Raw genomic sequence first — 20,777 nt, 5'->3', positions numbered from 1 at the left:
CTCTATGGTACATTTTTGAGGCTTTGGGTAATGTTTTCAAAAGAGCTCAAAGGTCAGATTTGTAAAGGTATTTAAGTACCTAAGGTGCAGATAGGCACTTAATGGGATTTTCGAAAGACCCCCTCTGCATCTTTAGGCAGCTAAATACTTTTAAATATCTGGCCTTAAGTACTATTTTCAAAAACATGACATAACTCCTTAGGCCCAGATTTTTAAAGGTTACAGTAAAAGCTTTTTTATCCAGCATGTTGAGGGAATAGGGAGTGCTAGTAAGTGGAAAAATTCCAGTTACCTAAGAGGAAGGGAGTTTGGGGGGCGGTGAGGGTTTGGAGCAGAGGCACGGGAGGGTGTGGAGCAGAGGCACGGGAGGGTGTGTGGGGAGCCGGATCCAGGGGGTGCTCACCTTGGGTGGCTCCCCACAAGCAGCAACCTGTCTCTGCTGCTCCTAGATGGAGGCATGGCTAGGCAGCTCTGCACGCTGCCCCCAGCCTGCCCTGAGCACTAGCTCTGCAGCTCTCATTAGCCAGGAATGGTGCCTGCAGTTTCACTCCTAAATTAGTTAGGCACTTCAGTGCTGAGCACAGCAACACCTACATACCTTTTAAAAATCTGGGCTTACACGGCTAGCTTCACAAAGGGGTACTGCAGCACTTTTCATCCTGCTTCAGGACGATATCAAATTTCAAAATCTCAGAATTGCCCACAAAGTGAAAATCAAACTTTTTGACTATCTCTGTTAAAACTACACACTGAGGTTACAAACCATGGACCATATTTGAGATCCTTATTCAGATTTAATTCAGTCCTGAAGCAAAATTTTATTCACTTCAGGAATTTGCTTAAATGAAAATTGTGTAAGGATTTGGTCCCACACATTAAATAAATAAACAATAAAGCTGTTACAAATAATATCCTATGCTATGACAGACATTTAAAAAGTAAATATAAAAGTATTCTTCACTATTTATAAAGGGCCAGATCCTCAGCTTGTATTTAGTCAGTGTCACTCCATTTACTTCAGCTGAGATGCACTGTTTTACACCATTTGCTATCTTGCCTGCTGTCTGTATACTTGCTGCTGCATTTTTCTCAGCTTGATCTATTGATGCTATACAACTTAATACAGAGATTGAAGCTATAAAACTATTGTAATATGGCAAAGCTTTGCTCATAAAGAAAAAGTAACATCCTGTGACTTTTCCTTGCTTTTTTATGAAAATAGTTTGACAGCTTTCTCCCCTTTTTATCCTGCGATAAAGCAGCTATAGTTCATGGGAATGAAAAAGCAACACATTTCAGGATGTCAAAGAAAATAAAGAGTAAATTCCACGTGATATCGCTAGGGTTTTTTTGGGGTGGTGCTGGCAGGGTGAGGGAGGATTCATCTGACCTGCTAAGATTCACGAAGAGGAGCATTCAAATGGAGGTTGAGTAGGTTTCTTCTCAGTAACACCTCTGAGATTACACATAAAAAATTAATTACTATTTCTTTGTAAAACAAACATAATGTTTTAACTCTGTATCTCTCTAAGCATGGCTTGAGAGGAAATGTGGGTTGGGGAAAATTAGTTCTCTTATTTCCTTGGGGGATTGATAGAACCTACACCAAAATAAAAAGAAAAAAAAGAGGTCAGGGGCCACTTTTTGAATATAAAATCCCTTTAAGGTGACCTAAGTTGGATACCCAAAAATCGAAACTCAGTATGGGTTTAATGTGATTTAATATGGAATTTAATGTAGTTTCAGATTTCCTTTGAAAAGTTTGCACTGCTCTAATCAGTGTTATGACTAAATGTGCTAAAGGATTTTTCCTATTGCACTAACCAGTTCCTATGTGACATACACTGACAAGGCTACTTCAGAATTGCTGTGTGCCATGTTAAGTTACCAGCTGGCTTTAAAAAATAAAGTTTGTTTCACTTTCAATAACTGATGGTGTGATTAAACCAGCATCAGTTTTTGCCTCTAGTTAAATGTGCTCTGTACATTTTCAACCGGACCATTTTCTCCAAAGGCCCCACAGCAAAATTGCTTAATGAACAGTTTTGTTCAGTATTGGACTCATACAAGCTTTCTGTACTGCATACAGAATTATGCTAAGTGGAAATAAAGATTAATGACAGAGCTGTACATATACCCTGGAGGGATACAGGGCAAAATATTTATAGCTTTATTATCAACCTCTTCAATTTTCTATCATCGCAACAACAATTGTTGCCAGCTGGAGTGTCTTTGCTTAAGCATTTTATACTCAGGTATAGATCTTTGCTGAGTACATTCTAAACACTCCTTTTCCAAAGGATTTGGGTTACATTGAGTAGTAAACTATTCCTTTCTCTTTGGGTAAAACTGAGCAGGTAAGCACTGGAAGTGAAAAAATGTAGATGAAATGTTTACTGCTTTGTATTTGAGGGGCTCTATAACATTTTGCAATATAGTTTCCAAAAATTCAGGCAGAGCAGATAGATTCATCTCCTTCTTCCATTTCTCTTTGAGGTAAAGGGTCAACAAACAACACTGAGCTACCTGAGACATATATTTCCCACAAAAAAAAATGTGTTGACATAAATATCTTGTGGATATGGTTTTCTAATAGAAAACCTGCAACAGATAACTGCAAATTGGTCAACACCCCACAAAACTACAAACAAAAGTTACATACTCACTGTAGAGTCAAAAAGGTACCATAAGAAGAAAGGTAATTCCAAAATAACACTATATGTACCCCAACCTAAATCTTCTTCATAGGCTTGACTAATGATGCAATTCTTTTCCCCATCCTAAATCTTCTCCCCAGACACCTGCTCCCTCCACCAGAAGACTATTCTCACTTCTTTAATATTCAGAGTGGAGTCCAAAGAACCATGCTGGCTAAAGTGAGTCAGCAGTAGTTAACAGGCAGCTCCCTGCACAATTCCAAACCCCACTGAGATGGTGAAGCGAAAGGAAAATGTTGCCATCTTTGTTATATGGCTTAATTCAAGGTTCACTGATGTCAGCTGAAAAACCCTGTGTTGACTCTGGTAGTCTTTAGATTTGGCCCATAATGATCAAGATATCTGTGTGGGACTTTGTGCATATCAGATGGAAAAATATGCGGCATGATCATAACTATCTGAGATGCACAATATCTTGTGGAACTTCCAGGGAACACAGCCATTGAATCACCGTTAGATAGTATAGACATTATTTCCCATCATGATCTGCCCAGTTCCTCTGGTTAGTGCAAAGGAAAAGCAGGGACATGGCCCCTTCTGCTCTCTGCTCCTTTTTGAATGCTTGTAGTTGGTGCTAGCTTTGGGTACTCCTATTGTCCCACTAAGCCTTTTTCCTTACTTTGCACCCGCTGTTCGTGGATTGGATAAATCTGGCCTGTATTGTGTCTTTATTCCTATAAAATAAAAATAACTAGAGTATCTGTCCTTAAAGGCAAAGGGAATCTGTTTTATTAAACAGAAGCAGAAACAAGCTGTGCATTTGGAGCTTTGCCTCATTGAAATGATTCCATTCTCTTAATGCTGCCCTCTTAAAGGGAGCATCAAAAAAGTGCAAATTGATTAAAAATATGTGTATCTTTAAATGTGATCCATTTTCAATGACTGAAAATATGTATATAGGGTCCATTTACATAGAAAATGAAATTCTGGACTGAGGTCAGGCTTGCCAAAATTTGTCTATGGAGCTATTACAATACAATGAATATACAGGTTGGTAACGATAATGGAAATGTTATTTCAGTCTTGACTACTGCTACTGGAAACAATGGCAGTGGATGCTGATAATATTCTTTATCTTTAAAACAACTGTGGGTAATTCTTCCTAATCCATAAGTATCAGGATAGCTAGAGAAAGCTACTGTGTACCAGATGTGTGTTAACTGCTAATCTTTTACAGCAATGATCACAGGCCAGTTTGCTACACTTATGGTGCCTTAAATAGGAAAATCCATTGGCTACAGAGCGAGTCTATGTGGTAGCCTGGCCTTGTGCTCTATTTATTCCTACCTCTGACAAAACCAGGACAGAAAGAAGAACTGCCATTTTTGATGGTGTGGCTTAGCCATTTAATATCAAACTTCTATATAACAAGATCCAGAGAGAAATTGAATTTTATTCAGCTATGGACTGCCCAGTACATCTTTTGCTTTGTAAACACTTTATTATGATGGGAGGGAACCAAGATATTTAGGGACTATAAGCTCTCCACTGAGAACTTAAGCAAAACCTGTGCACTCGAGAGACAGATCCCATGTATTGTCATATTTCTTTTGAATAGTTTAGTGGTAAATGCTGGCATTTGAAAATCAGTGGGACTTGAACCCCTCCCTCCCTCCAAAAATCACAACCTAATAGATACATGCCAATTTAGATCCAAAATTGAGCTTCTGTACAAACAGGTTTTAACAACCAATATCAATAGAAATATTCCTTAAACAACCACATTTCAACTGAAAGTTTAATTTTAATGAATTATTTTCCCCTGCATTGTGCATCACTGAAGCACTGCACATTACCAAACCTGCCATTACCTTTTGCAGGCCTGCCTGTTTCATGTATCCACCTCTTGTCTCATCTTATATTTTGATTGTAAGATCATTGATGTAGGGGCTATCTTTGTGCTGTGTCTGCCAGCTGCATAGGGGAAGATAAAATTGTATTCTACAAAATGGTATAGTGGAGAGCATGAAAGCTTTCTGCTCCCAGTTTGCCTTTGGGATTGTCATGGGTAGTGTCTATAAGGTAAATCTAGCCCTGTATGAAAATATATTTTATATTAAGAAATACTTTTGTTTTAAATGATAGTTTGATGGTCAATCACATTTCCCTCTGTGAAAGGCTGGATGAAATTGATGAAAATCAGTTCCTGAAATTCCATATGCAAATTTTCACCAGTTAATGTTGTGTATTTCTGGAACCCTTGTAATGTTGTTCTTCACGAAATTGAGTGCCCACATTTTTTGCATATCGTCTCTTAAAATCCACATCTAATCAAAATGTCTTCATTGTACAAACTCACACACATGAAATTCCACCCTGAAATGTGATAGCAAACATTGTTGGCAATTTTGACTGGTGAAGAGTAGAGAAGGACAGAAATAGTAAGCAACATACAAACAGCCACACATACATCTATCATATATTTTATTCAGTCATATATACACACACATCACAGCAGGTCAGGTGGAGACAGGGAGGTATCTACTGTGGGTCAGCATTCAGAAGTAGCATGAAGGTTTGTCTTGCATCCTCAAGGTCAACAAACCCATCATCCAGCCAGAGTGGACGGGCCAAGCTCAAGTGACAAGTTTTCTAAAGTTTTCATTAGCTATTAAATGTTCCCAAACGCAGACATTCTACCTTAATGTCTGGAAAGTATTGACTTATATGGAAGGCCTAGTTTTCATAATATGAAGGTCAGGGACAATACATATTTATATTTGCCTGCTTTTGCATCACGTGTGCAAATTGGGGAGCTACATGTGCAAAATGGATATTTAGGTCTATTTGCATATGCAAAAGAAGGCACATAAATGCACATGGACCTTGGCTCCTCACTCTGTGAAAATCAGGAGCAGAATGTGAAAACAAGAGGGCGGATAGTTCCTTTTTCTTTCACTAGCTGCAGGGACCCTGATTGTGTCAAATTTTCTGAGTGAGAGGTGAGTACTGGTTCTGCATCATCATCCTTACCCCCTTGGGGCCCCCTGGGAAGCTTTGTGCTGGAGATCTGCAGGACTGTGCTCTATGAAGCTTAGGGAGTAAACAGTAAGGTAAGTACCCGATGTCCACAGCCACCTTCTCTGCTATGATGGTTATTATCTGTTTCTCATTTCAGAGGTGGAAAGGAGGCTATTCTTCAGTGGTTGTGGGGATTCATAAGTGCTATATTGCCTTAGTTTGATGGAGGGGTGCCATCTACCCCTCAGTACCCTGTAATGATGCCAGACATTCACAGTGGTAGATAACTAATCAAATATGGAAAATCATAATAGGAGAAAGAGCCAGTGTAACTTACTGTTCAGTGTATGTTACAGGTCCTTCTCAGTGCCCAGTCCACAGAGGATATGAGTCTTAGATCTCTGACCTACAGGGAATTGTCATTTAACTTAAGCTGTAAAGCCTCATTCTTTTAGCCCTAGAGGTCCTGTGTCAATCAAGATGGTGGTCATCACAAAAGTATAGTAGAAATAGTTGAAATTATCAGTCAACACAGGAGGCATCAAAACCATAACATATACCAATTCAATTCCTACACAAAGGGACCATGTTGTCAACTCTCAAAATTTTATTGTGACTCCTGCAATATTTGGTGTTTTTGTAAAGTCCCAGCTGCTGGAGTCCTGTGATTATGTGAGAAATGCAGATTTAATTTTTTTTTCAGTAAGTTTCTAGCCCTCAGTGTTGTGGAGAAAAGCTTGACATCACAAACATCAAAGGCTCTTTAAAAAAAGGCAAACAAAAAAAAACATTATTTTGTAATTCATGATTTTGAGTACCTGTTGCATGCTCTTGGAAGTTTAGGCTTGGCAGTACTCAGGGGATATCTCTTTGGGTGGTGGTGGTGGTGGAGTCAATGATTCTACCATAAAAAATTAAGGTAGTTCTTATTTAAGGGCTTTATAATCAAGGAGTCAAAAGGCAGATAGTATCCATGGGACAGTACCTGTTTACAAGCAAGCTATCATAATAGCTTTTAGTTGATGCCAAGTCTATTTTAGTGTATGTTCCAAGACACATATTACTTTGACTTCCCATTCCCAGGTAGCATGCACTAGTTTCTTTGTATCAGAAGGGATTGACACTGACTTACACTTACTGTCTATGACATCTGATACATTTCATTTTCATGTTCACAAAATTCATAAATACATTTCAAATGATTGCTTAACAGTTCATTATAGCAGACATGCTTCACCTGGCAGTTCTCAGTGCACAAGGCCTGGACAAAATGGTAAACACAAATGCTAATGGATATAATTGGATGATATGTTTGAAAACATTTTGAAACTACAAAGTACAGAAAACAGTTTATTTAACCTTACAATAAATTCAGCAAAATATAATACCTTAGAATTTTCTGTTTTAACCTGAACTTCCTTTTCAAGTTTATAAAAGACTGCAACATATTTGACAATGATATGGACACAACAGAGCTATTTGCTATGTTTTATTTTCTACAGTCTGGTTAAACGTAGCATGCAAGTAATTGAATAAAAATGCTTGTATATATGATTTACTGTGAAATAACAATTCTACTGGTAGCGGACAAAAACCTCTCAATGAAAGTATATAGGTAAGTGACAAAAACAACAACAAACAATTTAAAAATCCTGAAAAATGTTCTTGTTTCTTCATAATCATTCATGTCTCATTAATGTCATATTCAAATGGGCTCTGAAAATATATTTTCATACACATTTTATCATATTTATATTGCTAAATTGTATTATGCTGTTCTTTTGCAATTTCTAAAAATATATCAAAGGCTTGAATAATTTAGAATATTAAAGTTGACCAGGGTGAATAGTGTACATACACACTTCAGCCCTAAATTACCATTCAGTACTCTACCAAAAACACACCTGACTTCCATGAGAACCTGAGCAAAACTGCATACACCAATGTTTGTGTGCATGTGTGTGAATGCACATAGATTTCTACAATCGTGATCATATTCCTCCAACTTGGAAGCCAGATTTGGATGGGGGGGGTGAATAGGGTCATTTTGTGTTTCCAGAAACAAACAATTGAAACTATTTGTAAAACTATGCACAAACATGTTTTGTTAGGCTCACCAGGTTCATGCTAAATATTAATAAACAGAATAGATAATATGCAAATTGACTTTTGTTAAGACATCCTAATTTTAAAGAGTTATGGTGGTGTAAATCTGCAGTATAGTTATGACTGTTATAAGGAAATCGGAGGCACTTCACTCCAGTGAGACATCAGCAGCTACACGGAGACAGTTGTACATTTCCTGTGGCAGGTCAGATCGAGTGAGATTATTTCCATCCAAACGCAAATGTTTGACCCTGGAATAGGTTAGTGGTCCAACAACCTTACAAAAGCTGCTCAGTGGGAACTCTGAAACACAAAATAATGATGATAATTAATCATAATAGTCTACTTGACACAATTGTCTGAGACTATGACTAATCCCAGGAGATATCTGTGGCCATGAATACAATGGACTATATATTTAGCTGGAGTAAAGTGATAGCTCCCCTGACTTCGGTGGAGCTCCATGGATTTACATTAGATGAGGAGCTCACACTTAATTGCTGAGTTTTCAAAGGCGCTCAGAGCTAGATTTTTCTAGTATTCAGCATCTGTGATCGGTACCAGATTTTAAAAAGAGTCCTGCTCCCATTTAGACACTTAAATAAATGGCCAGATTTTCAAAAGAGCTCAGCACCCAGTTGGCAGGTATGTTGGGACGAAGGCATGGCCATACTGAATAAATTGGGAGAGAGGTATAAAGCAAATGCTGCATGGCATACATATGAAGAGAGACAGAAATGTGCAGGTGAAAACAGACTAGGGGTATGCTGGCAGATGGATGCAGGCCAATGGGCCTCTGTGTTAGAGATTATCTTTTAAATATCTTATTTTTTATTTAGTATATCTCAATGTGAAATTCATTTCTTTTGAAAATTCCACCCTAACCCTCATTTCAGGCTGACTAACGCTGTCTTCCCTTAAGACACCTAGGAAAATTGCTGCACCTTGTAGATTAAAAAAAAACCTTTTTCCTGATGGAGTATTAAAGAAAACAGAAAAAGATCTGAAAACTATGGTAGGTGATATCCCCATTTGGACTTCAAGGGGACTCCTTGTGCATGCTTATTAGAATCTTCCATTGTCATTGGCAAAATATGGCCCCTATGAACCAAACATATAAGTACTGCTCCTACATGATTTTGGAGTCTCTTCAAAACATGGAAATTTAGGTTTAGGTCATTTCTAAGGAATGGAGATGTAAAATTGGAGATTGGGTGAAGCTTTGTGGGGGATTCACAAAATAAAGGTTTTTTTGTTTGTTTTTTGTTGGTTTTTAAATTACTTTAGAAAGTGGGGCCTACCTCAGCAGTTCCGTTTCATTCTGCCTTACTCTGACACTGGCAATTTCCCTGTTGTTATATATTGTACAGCCTTCTCTTTGAAGGGGGAGAGATAATACATATTCTTATGTGACTAAAGGTGTTCCATACTGGAATATTGGAAAAAAGTAGAAAGTAGGTCAGATTTTGAAGGATGAATATCAGAAAACAATTCAAGTATGTAGGGACATAATTAGAAAGGCCAACCACAAAGTGAGATTAAACTAGCTAGAAACATAAAAGATAACACGAAAACATTCTACAAGTAGATTAGAAGCAAGAGGAAGATCAAGGACAGTGTGGGCCCATTATTCAATGAGGAAGGAAAGACAATAACAGAAAATGTGGAAATGGGGGAAGTGCTAATTGCCTTTTTCATTTCAGTTTTTACTGAAAAGCTTAGTAGCAATCGGAAGTCTAACATAGTGAATACCAGTGAAAATGAGGTAGTATCTTAGGCTAAAATAGGGAAAGAACAAGTTAAAAATTACTTAGACAAGTTAGATGTCTTCAAGTCAACAGGGTCTGATGAAATGCATCCTAGAATACTCAAGGAGCTACCAGAGGAGATAATTGAGCAATTAGCGGTTATCTTTGAAAATTCAAGGCAGATAGGACAGATACCTGTCATAAACAGATAGCTAACGGTTACTATCTCTTTCATCTGGAAAGGGGTAACAAACAACATCTGACCAGAGGACCAATCAGGAAACAAGACTTTTTCAAATCTGGGTGGAGGGAAGTTTTGGGTGTGAGTCCTTTGTTCTTGGTCTGTTCTCTTTCTGGGCTCTGAGAGTGACCACAGGAATCTCCAGGCTTTCTAATCTTCTGTTTCCAAGTTGTAAGTACAAGGATAGTAAGACAATAGGTTTATATTGTTTTTTTTTATTTACATGTGTGTAGTTGCTGGAATGTTTTAAATTGTATTATTTTTGGATAAGGCTGTTTATTCATTTTTTCTTTTAAGCAATTGACCCTGTATATTGTCACCTTGATACAGAGACCATGTTATGTCTTTTTCTTTCTTTTTATATAAAGCTTTCTTTTTAAGACCTGTTGGATTTTTTTTTTGTGGGGGCTCAAGGGGATTGAGTCTGCAGCTCACCAAGGAACTGGTGGGAGGAAGAAGACAGGGGGGAAGAGAGAATCTCTTTGTGTTAGATTTACTAAGCCTGTATTTGCATAACCTCTGGGTGAGGGGAGAGAAATATTTGATTTCTCGGTGCGATGTTTCAAGGACTTGAAGCAGGGAATCTCATAGAGTACCCCGGGTGGGGAAATCTGGGAGGAGGTAAAAAGGGAGAAGGGAAGTGGGTTATTTCCCTTTGTGGTGAGACTCAGGGCATCTGAGTCTTGGGGGTTCCCCAGGGAAGGTTTTGGGGAGACCAGAGTGAGCCAGACACTGGAATTCTGGCTGGTGGCAGCAATGTCAGATCCAAGCTGGTAATTAAGTTTGGAGGTTTCATGCTAACTTCTCATGTTCTGAACTCTAAGGTTCAGATCTGAGTAAGAAAGTTATGGCAATACCAGAGGACTAGAAGAGGGCAAATGTAGTGCCCATGTATAAAAAGGGAAATAAGGACAACCCAGTCAGTTTAACTTCAGTACTCAAAAGATAATGGAGGAAATAATCAAGCAATCAATTTGTCAACACCTAGAAGATCATAAGTAATAGTCAACAGGAATTTTTCAAGAACAAATAATATGAAACCAACCTAATAGCTTTCTTTGACTGGGTAATAAGCCTTGTGGATAGGGAGGAAGTGGTAGATGTGGCAGATCTTAACTTTAGTAGGGCTTTTGATACTGTCTCACATGACCTTCTCATAAACAAACTAGGAAAATATAACCTATATGGAGCTATTATAAGGTGGGTGTATAATTGGTTGGAGAGAAGTTATCAGTGATTCATGGTCAAGCTTGAAGGTTGTATTGAGTGGGTTCCAGCAGGGATCAGTCCTGGATCTGGTTCTCTTCAATATCTTCATTAGTGATTTAGATAATGGCACAGAGAGTACCCTTGTAAAGTTTGCAGATGATACCAAGCTGGAAGTGGTTGCAAGTGCTTTGGAGGATAGGATTAAAATTCAAAATGATCTGGACAAACTGGAGAAATAGTCTGAAGTAAATAGGATCAAATTCAACAAGGACAAATGCAAAGTACTACCATAGGAAGAAATAATCAATTGCACACATACAAAATGGGAAATGACAGCCTAGGAAGGAGTACTGCGAAAAGAGATCTGGGGATCATAGTGGATCACAAGCTAAATATGAATCAACAGTGTAACACTGTTGCAAAAAAAGCAAACATCATTCTGGTATGTATCAGTAGGAGTGTTGTAAGCAAGACACAAGAAGTAATTCTTCCACTCTACTCCATGTTGATAAGGCCTCAACAGGAGTAATGTGTCCAGAAAAGATGTGGAAAAATTGGAGAAGGTCCAGAGACGAGCAATAAAAATGATTAAAGATCTAAAAAACATACATGACCTCTGAGGAGAGATTTTAAAAATTGAGTTTGTTTAGTCTGGAGAAGAAAAGTCTGAGGTGGTGACATAACATTTTTCAAATACATAAAAAGTTGTTACAAGGAGGATGGTGAAAAAATGTTGTCCTTAACCTCTGAGGATAGGACAAGCAGCAATGGGCTTAAATTGCAGCAAAGGAGGTTTAGAAAAAAAAATTTTAACCATCAGGGTAGTTAAGCACTAGATTGCCTAGATAGATTATAGAATCTCTGTCATTGGAGATTTTTAAGAACAAGTTAGAGGAAGACCTGTCAAGATTGGTCCAGTTATTACTTAGTCCTGCCTTCAGTGCAGGGGACTGTAATGCCCTACTGAGGTCCCTTCCAGTGCTATGCTTCTGTGATTTTACAGGCTGATTCTGATATTCTTCCAGATATGAGATACTAACTGACATCAATAGGCCTATTTACATAAGTAAGAATAATTTGCATGAGTGATATTTGTAGAATTGGGTCTATGTAATTGTTACTAAATTTGACACTAAATAAACCATGGAAACAGTAGGTATCACTTTGATTTTTCATGCTGCTGTGACTGCAGTTAAATACATGTCAGGACTCCAACGGGGCAATCGAAACCATGGGGCAAATCCAGCCACTTCCTCCATTGCTAAGAAGGAACCTTTGTCTGTGGAATCAGTGCAGTTCACTGGGAGTATAAAAATCTATTTCCTGACCAGTTTTGGCTAGCCAAGTTTCCAGGCAGGATTGCTTCTGTATTCCATTGAAATGGTGTCTGAACCAATCTTGCACAGTCCTCTGTGCAAAATCATTTTGGGGGCAAGCCTGGAATGGACCAGGGGAAGACCAGTGTGTACACAAAATGAAGTGGCCCCAGAACTCACTCCATGCAGAACCAGCAGAATAGGGCTGTGCTTATTAATTCAGCCCATAGAATTAAAGGACTGGTGCAGAGGTTGATTTTCCTGCACTGCACCCACATATAGTCTGGTCACTAGAGCTTTAGTTAATCTCAGTGTTTTTCAAATGAAAAATGGCACATGGAAATTTTGTCTGTGGTCTAAATTATTGTACCACTGAACTACTTTGGCTGCTGCACAAATGGAATCTCAAAGACACTTTTGCTAGATACTCAAGGTTACCTTTGGCATATGAGAATCCACAGTGATTTGGGTCCAGCATTTTCAGCTCTTCATCACCACCCTTTGTAGCCCCCAAGTGAAGGGAGTATACTGGGGACCTGGCTGGTGAAAAAGAGGCTGAAAAGATGTTGATCTTAGGGCTGATGTTGATCTCAGGGCTGCTCTACCATGTGTCAGGGCCTGGAATGGCTCTGGCCAGCTGTAACACTGGGGAGAGTTGGTAGGGGCCATAAAGATGAAAAATAGTCATATCTGCCCACTTCTTGCTTTCCAAGGTATTGGACCAAGTGGAATTGGGAAGGATCTAGCCCTATAACTGTACTTAACTTGATTTAATTGATTTATTGTATTTTGTTTACTGAAGACATTTTGTATTTGAAAAAATATATATATTTCTTTTTCTGCACTAACACAAAGAAATGTGAAATGCTTCCAGGTTGTTTCTACTCAAACTGAAACTCCAGTGACTAACTCAAAAATCCGATGGCATAGCAAAGTCTGGGTACAAACTGTGACCTAGGTTAAATAGGAAAATCCACACTGGAGCAACCCTGCTAAAAATAGGATATTTAAACTAAGAAGACTCAATCCTTAGCTGCACTGAGTATAAGAACTGGAGGGGACAAAGGTGCCTATAAGCCTCCAATGAGCCTATGTTAGCTGGGACACCTAGCAATTAACTTACACCAGCTAAAATGGCCATGTAGGGCTTTTTCCATTGTCCTGGGATCAGTGGAATTCATTGCACTCAATTGTCATCCCAGGGTGCCTCACTCCAGGCCTATAGGTGGCCCCAGCATGCTCCATGTAGTGGGGAAGGGACAGGATTAGCTACTCTGTTTTGATACCAGTTTAGGATTCCCTTATACCAGGCCAATTCTTATATGCTTTGAGGCCATTTTCTGCAGCAGGCAGTGCAATCTGACCTGAGGAAGGCCTGAAGACACTAATGTTGAGAAATGTTTTGTTTTCTTTCTAATAATGTAGCAAGAATTTGCATTCAAAATTATTCTCTCACACTCTCTCTCTCTCTCTCTAGCAGCTCACTTTCCATGTCTAATCTTGGTATCAAATCACAATCATTTAGTGGAAATTATTATTCAGTGTTTAGAAGGTAAAAAAGCATGGTTTAATTGTTACGTATCATTAATATTATTTTTACTCTGTCACATCTAGTATTATGGTTTCACGTTAGGGCTAAGGTCAATTGCATGGAACAGATTAACTCTGAGACAAAGCGACATGCAATACAAACATTGCCTGATAATTGCTAAATATGACTCAGAAAATGAAGGACACAAGAAAGAGTGCCTTAACATAAATAGTTTTGTGTTGGGTCTCAATATAAGTGATATTTAAAAAAAAAACCTAAGTATAGTTTGAAATGCAGTCCATCAGTTTTTAAATACTGCTTTTTTCTATCTAAAACTTTTGGGGTAGATCATCAATAGCCCTTTACCCCTTTACCCTGTGCAAGGCTATCTACCTGTATCATGGGCTGCAGGGTGGAAGGGAAGCTGACTCTGAAAGGTCCAATTTTTCAAGGTGAATACACAACTCTCATTGTCTTCAATGGGAGCTCTGAGTGCTCAGCATTCTTGAAAATCAAGCCTCTTTGCTTTGGATACCCAAACACTGTAGGCCCAACTTTCTGAAGAATTGAACACTGGTTAGGCTTCATGGACTGAGAACTGCAGGTGCTTAGCACATCTGAACGCTGGTCCTGCTTGGATTTAGGTGCTCAACTATAGATGCAAATCTTTGAAAATATTGGCCTTAATTTTTTAATTAGTAATTCATAGTAAATGCACAATTATCTGCCAAAATGAAGACCTGATTATGAAAATTATACACAGAGATGTCTACATGAAACTGAAGAGAGCCTACAGCAGTTGCTCTGAGCAGTGTAAACTCAATGAGGTGTTAACTCAGATACCCAATAATGACAATTTAAATGTCAACATTTGTTAACTATTTGACATAAGAAAGGAGAGAGAAAATTCCAGATCTCCAGAATTTACTGTGAATGAGATTTCATTTTGATGTCACAAAAGGATGGTATTTGGATGAGTTCTCCCCGCACCCCACCCCCCGCACTCTCCCAGTTAAGAAAGACCCAAGTTCAATGAACCTAGCAGACTCCAAGGTCATACTGAAGCTCCAGTGAGGGGATCCAAGCTCTAGGAACACATTGAAGCTCAGGGAGCACAATCCAATATGAGTAGTGTCTATTTGAGTGACTCAAATGGATTGAGTCTATTTTGTAGGTGGCCCCCAGGAGAGTATCACCACCTTCCCCCCTTCCTCATCTGACCCCTTCTTTCAGTGCTTAAAATGACTGCTGGCATGATACATTAATTTCAGCTCAGTTCAAAACAAAGTTAACCTCCCCCTCAAACCCCCATCCTCCAAAAAATTGGGTTTCAAAATGGAAAAATACAAAACTGATAAGTAAAAGCAGGTAAGTAAAAGCTGGTAAACATGGGGCGAGAACATGCCCAGCTTTGATAGAAGTGTCACTATCTATGGATCTCTTGTGGTCTAGGCAGGGAGTGGCATTAATTGTATTATTCATTACAATAAAATATGCAGATGTTACTCACTGTTAATTTGGTTGACTTGGAGGTAGAAGTTTTCTAGGTTCTCATTGACTGTTGGAATGCTCTTCAGCATGTTAAAGGAGAGATCCAACTCAACTAGGGAGGAGATATTGAAAACATTGCCTGGTATTCCACCATCTGTCAACCGATTGTGAGACAGATGTAAATATTGCAGGGCCTTAAGACCTTGGAAGTACTCATCAGGAATGTTGGTGATCTGGTTGTTGTTAAAATACAGCATGAGTAAAGCAGGAGGCAGTCCTTTTGGTAGCTTTGTAAGTTGATTGAAGCTCAAGTCAAGATATAAAAGTGACTTCAGGCCTTTCAAAGCCCCGGAAACAGAGTCTGTTTTCAGCTGGTTATTCTGTAGGTGAAGGACAGTCAGGTTCACCAACCCCTCCAGTACATTGGCGGTGACTTTTGTGATCTTATTGTGACTAAGTTGCAGGTCATCCATGGTATTGGCAAGTGGTCCAACAGCTTCAGTCAAATTGTTATAATTTATATGCAATTTCTTTAAACTCTTTAGTTTGGAGAAGACTCTTCCCTTAATTTTTGAATTTTCCAAATGGTTGTGATCTAAGATCAGCCACTCCAGGTCTGTTACATTTTCAAATGCATTTTCTTCAATGCCCTCAATCATATTGTTTCGGAGATAAAGGTATTTTATTCCAGCAGGTACAATTGGGATGCTTTTTAATTTGAGGTCATCACAATACATTGCGGATGGATAGGTTTCAGGACAATTACATTCTGGGGCACAGACTGCTGTAGATGGCCCCATCATTGGATGAACATAAGGGTAATCTGGGTCTGGAAAATATCCCATATCATAGTCATATTGGCAGAAAATGCCACTGATTAATACCAGTAAGAAAGGTAGAGAGCTTAGATGCATCTTTGAAATGTGTCTTGTCCCTATATGGGGTGAGAGTTATAATTTTGTATTAATTTTCCTTGATATTACTTTTAATTTTACCATATAAAATTATGCATAAAAACCGAAAAGGAAGATTGAGTTAATTAAAGTTAATTTATAAAAGTGCCAATTAGGTTTGTGACTAGGAAACTTGTGTGCAAATCCACATCATATTTGGAAGGCCTAGAAGAAGAGCTGGCTCTGAAAATCTCTTTCTCTAATATCTACATAGACTGAATAAATTGGTCATATACTTATGTAAATAACTTTGCAGATTCCCACAGTAAAACTTATTTTAAGCAGCCATTCAAGGGGTCATTAAGCCACTTGCTTAACACAGGTGGTTTTCTAATCCAAGTGAAGCAAAATTCTTCTCAGTGCACTTGGGATGCCATCTTGAGACAGAAAATTGCTTAATAAGGGTGGTTAGTGTTTTAAAATATTTATATAAGCATATATATACACATACAGTCCCACTACCAATTCACACAGTGGGTCAGACCCATATCTGGTGTAAATCAGTATAGCACCCCTGAAGTCAGCAAACCTAGGCTGAGTCACACCAGCTGAAGACCCAACTACAGTTCAGAATGTGAGGAAAAGCAATAAAAAACAATAAAAAAAAATTCAATTGTCCTCTTGTTCCTAAGCAATTTCAGAGCATATCCATATGCAACTTGGTATGCATAGTAGCATCCGACATGGAACTAAGATCCATGGAAAACTCCAGCAGAATACGATGTTATTTTTATTATTTATCTGGTGACAATATACTCTGAGCTAAACAAACAATTGAAAGCTCCTGTGTTGCTTGCAATTTAGTTAAGAACAGCACATATGCCTTAAGTTTGTTCCCTTGCTTTTTTTGCTCACTAAAAGCCATTTTATATTCTAGTGGGCAAATAATCCTTGAATTAAAATATCTCCAAGCAGGTCCTGCTAATCTACCCTCCAACAGAATGTAAGAGTTTTTAAAGTGGTGTTATGGTATATCTGATCAATGAATTTAAGTTTCTCTGCTCTGCCTTAGTATGCTAAGCTTTGATTGAGGAGATCTATTCAATATCTTTAATTAGGCACTTAGCCAATCAAATATTACCTAATTAGATAAAGTAGGGTAGAGATGCCATCGGGGAGATTTTCAAATGTGAGTTACAAGTATGGTTTTATTTGTCTGTTAGCCACTATTGTCTAAGAACATACTAAATCAAATGCAAAACATGGCACAGGTCCCCAGCCAGTGTAAATAGGCACAGCTTCACTGAAGTCAATGGAACTTCACTGATTTACATCAGCTGAAAATCTGGCTGGTCCCCTCTATGTAAACACATTCAGGATGGGAGGTCTTACTATTTCCCTACAAAAGTGGAAAGTCAGAGCTATGGCCAACAATCTGGACTGGCACTCTTTGGCCATACAGTAATATTCTCTGACATGTTTGCATTGTTTTTGGCAAAAGTAAAGGCCTACTAATATAGGAGAATGAATAGTCTGCTTTAACTGTATATTTCATTGCTTTTCTGGTTTTAATTTGTAGTCTTAATGGTTCTTAGTTTTTTTCCCCCTTAATTCCATATACAGGAGACTTGCTTCAAAGAACATGCAATATTCAATATGATGCAAAACACTAGAAATAATATCAAGATTTAAACTAAATTTATATAGATTAGTGTAATCAACTAAATGTTAAAAATGAGATGGCATATGATTCATATGAATGTGTTTTTAAATCTGTATAAAATATAGCATGGTGCGTGTGTGTGTGTGTGTACACACACACACACACACACACACACACACACACACACACACACACACACATATATACATAAAGTATAAATACTTTACCACCATAAAGTAAATATTATGTAGAACAATTATCTTGCTTGTTGCCAGATTCTTAATAAGTGGATCTAAAAAAGTCTATCAAAAATATTTAAAAAGTGCTCATTATGTATACTCAAAATATTACCCTGGACCATATGATTCTGAATTATTAGGTTGGAGTGTGTTCAGACATGCCAGTCTTGTTCTGGAAACATTTTTTGATGAATTATTGTTTGTTGTCTTACAAGTTTCATTGTAAAATACCTGAGCACACAGTAGGGAAGGTGCACAGCAAATGCAGACAATGATAAATTGCATCGCCGCAAACTTCAAAAAACCTCACCAAAATGGAATAGAGACAGTGGCAAAACTCTTTAAAATTTTTTGAAAATTGACTACATTCATTATATTGTTTAATTGTCATGAAAACAATAAATATCTTCAATATTAAAAATATTGTGATTCGGCAATATCAATTTCACTCTGCTGGCTATGGTGTATAACAGGAAATTAAAATATTTAATTGGGTATTCAACAAAGTTAAATGACAACTTAATGACAATTTCAAACTGTCTAGCATTTTACCTTTCATCAACAGCCAAACTAATTATTTAAATGTTTCTATTTTGCATCCTCCTATTTAAATAGTACAATAATGATTTAACACATCAAGAACACTGATAAATCATTGTTACTAACAGACCACTGGAGGGCTAATTGAAATGAGTAGTATTTTTAAATTTTCCTTTTACTGTGTATGAAGTTTCCCTTCTCAAATATTGTACAAAAAGCTCACCACTAATGCATGCAATACAAGGTTATTGTAAGCAAACTGTGAAATTAAATACACTAAAACTACTGTTTTGTGTTCAATTTACAAATTGGCAAACTTGTTCTGACATTTTTCATTTCCCCATTACAGCTACATTTAAATAGCTGAACATTATAGTTAAAACATGCAACAGCACTTACCTTACTGCCTTGAAGCTGCTTTCTTTAATTCCCAGAGCAGATGCAATAAAGGACTGAATCGACCAATATATGCTGTAAACAGTGTCAGGAGGTAACTGGTTGCCAGATCCTCTGTGATACAAGAGCTAAAAAAAAACAAAACAAAAAACAACCCCCAAAAAAAAACCCAAACCAAAAAAACACTAGTCACGCTGTTCTCTGAAGCTGCTATGTCATTTTGATGATCTTGTGGTGTGGCATGTAAAATGCTGCTCTCTAATGAAGTGCAGGTGGATACTGTATACTCTACAAGGACAACCCATCTGCAGTCCTTATGGAATACGGAAAAGATAAGTGTTTCACAAACCTGAAAAAGTTCAGACTCCGAACCACAGCCCTACACAAGGAATTTTAGTATTCTAGAGGAAAAAATGCTTTAAATAAAATACAAATTACATACAGATCTTTTCTGTTTCCCAGTTTATTTTATACCACTAGCCATGATCTAACAAATAACATTCAAACCTCAATGTAGTTTTATATATCTTAAGCCAAGTCATTCACTCATTTATGTCTTGTTTTTCTTTCTATCACATTATTTCCATAATAATGTAATTAAAAAATTAACTGAGGAGAAGAATCAAAGATGAAAATACACTAGGATTTTTGTTAGAATGCTATGCTATAAATCTTTCTCCAACACATTGCAAGCAAATATTGACTCCAATGCTTTTTTTTTTCCATTATACATATAGTAATTTACTAGGTTTGGGAATTTTCTTTGATGATCCAATTGATCTAATACATGTATGTTTCATAATAAAAATGTCCCATAAAGACTTTTCTGCAGTTGTAAATTCACTTTGGACATTTGTTCCTTTTTAGTTCTCAAAATACTCTTCTATCCTTCAGAATCTGGAACCACTCAGCTATGTATTCTGTTTCTTATTTCATGGATATCATTCAAGAATGCATCCTAAAGCTTGGATGAGAATGTTGGTTTTAGTTGGACAATCCCAAAAGATAATATATTAAAGAAAATCATTGGCAGAACCATAACTGTTCATTCTGGGTCTTAATATTTCCATAAGAAAACTCCCAGATACCTAAATTGTGAGTGTCTTGATGTGTTTATGGGATGCAAACCCTTTTCAAAGAGTTGTGTGAGGGAGGAAAAAAAGCAAATGTGTCTGTGGATAGTATAGACAAGGCATCTTGAAAGATTCTGTGATAGAAGGTTTCATGCTGGTCGGAGATGAAGCAATAAATACATCTGAATTTTATCCCAGAAGAGGTGATTATGTTGCTTGCTGTCATTTGTAAGGGATAAGTGATTTTGTTCAGAATTTTAATCTGCCATTCATAGGCTGTCATCGGTGTTCGGTCCAAAACCGGCCTACATGCCAGTGCAGGGGAGTAAGGAAGCTACCCATATTACAGGTCGTAAAACAGGGTCAGGGCAGCAGTGGGGTTGAGTTTAACACTGTTGGAGCCATTACTCTCCATTTTATACAAGAGGTGGATGGGGCCCTGGGTCTCTCCCAGCCATGCTCACCTGCATGTCTGAGCCTCTATGGTAGTGAAATAAATCTGTACCAGGAAAAGGGCTGGCACAGGAAAACAGGAACTGATTGCGAGTCTCTGAGCCACAATTCAGTCACTGCTTTTGCTCCTGGGACAATATAACAGTGTAGTTAAGCTGATCAAAGCCCTGGAATAGACGCTGCTAGGTCAACAAAGAATT

The 20,777-nt window shown here is 37.8% G+C and overlaps 1 protein-coding gene across 1 annotated transcript; it reads right to left on the bottom strand.

Moving 5' to 3' along the window:
* Positions 1–7,154: 7,154 nt before the first annotated feature.
* On the bottom strand, positions 7,155–19,327 carry LUM (lumican). The gene is made up of 3 exons (XM_030548571.1): positions 19,055–19,327; positions 15,340–16,254; positions 7,155–8,087 (listed from the first exon to the last, which is right to left on the bottom strand). The coding sequence occupies exons 2-3, from the start codon at positions 16,232–16,234 to the stop codon at positions 7,933–7,935; spliced, it is 1,050 nt and encodes a 349-aa protein (XP_030404431.1). The 5' UTR covers positions 16,235–16,254; positions 19,055–19,327; the 3' UTR covers positions 7,155–7,932.
* Between the last annotated feature and the right edge of the window lie 1,450 nt (positions 19,328–20,777).

Source organism: Gopherus evgoodei, chromosome 1 (genome assembly GCF_007399415.2).
Source record: "Gopherus evgoodei ecotype Sinaloan lineage chromosome 1, rGopEvg1_v1.p, whole genome shotgun sequence".
Classification (NCBI taxonomy): domain Eukaryota; kingdom Metazoa; phylum Chordata; order Testudines; family Testudinidae; genus Gopherus; species Gopherus evgoodei.
Note: the sequence above shows the minus strand (reverse complement) of the source record. Positions and strands in the feature narration are given on the sequence as shown.

What these genes read in the sequence shown, in the direction of transcription:
- LUM (XM_030548571.1), bottom strand. Translation starts at nt 16,234, where the DNA reads ATGCATCTAAGCTCTCTACCTTTCTTACTGGTATTAATCAGTGGCATT. An exon ending in CCAAGTCAACCAAATTAACA is followed by an intron (nt 8,088 to 15,339) that starts GTGAGTAACATC and finishes TTTGTGTTTCAG; the next exon opens with AGTTCCCACTGAGCAGCTTT.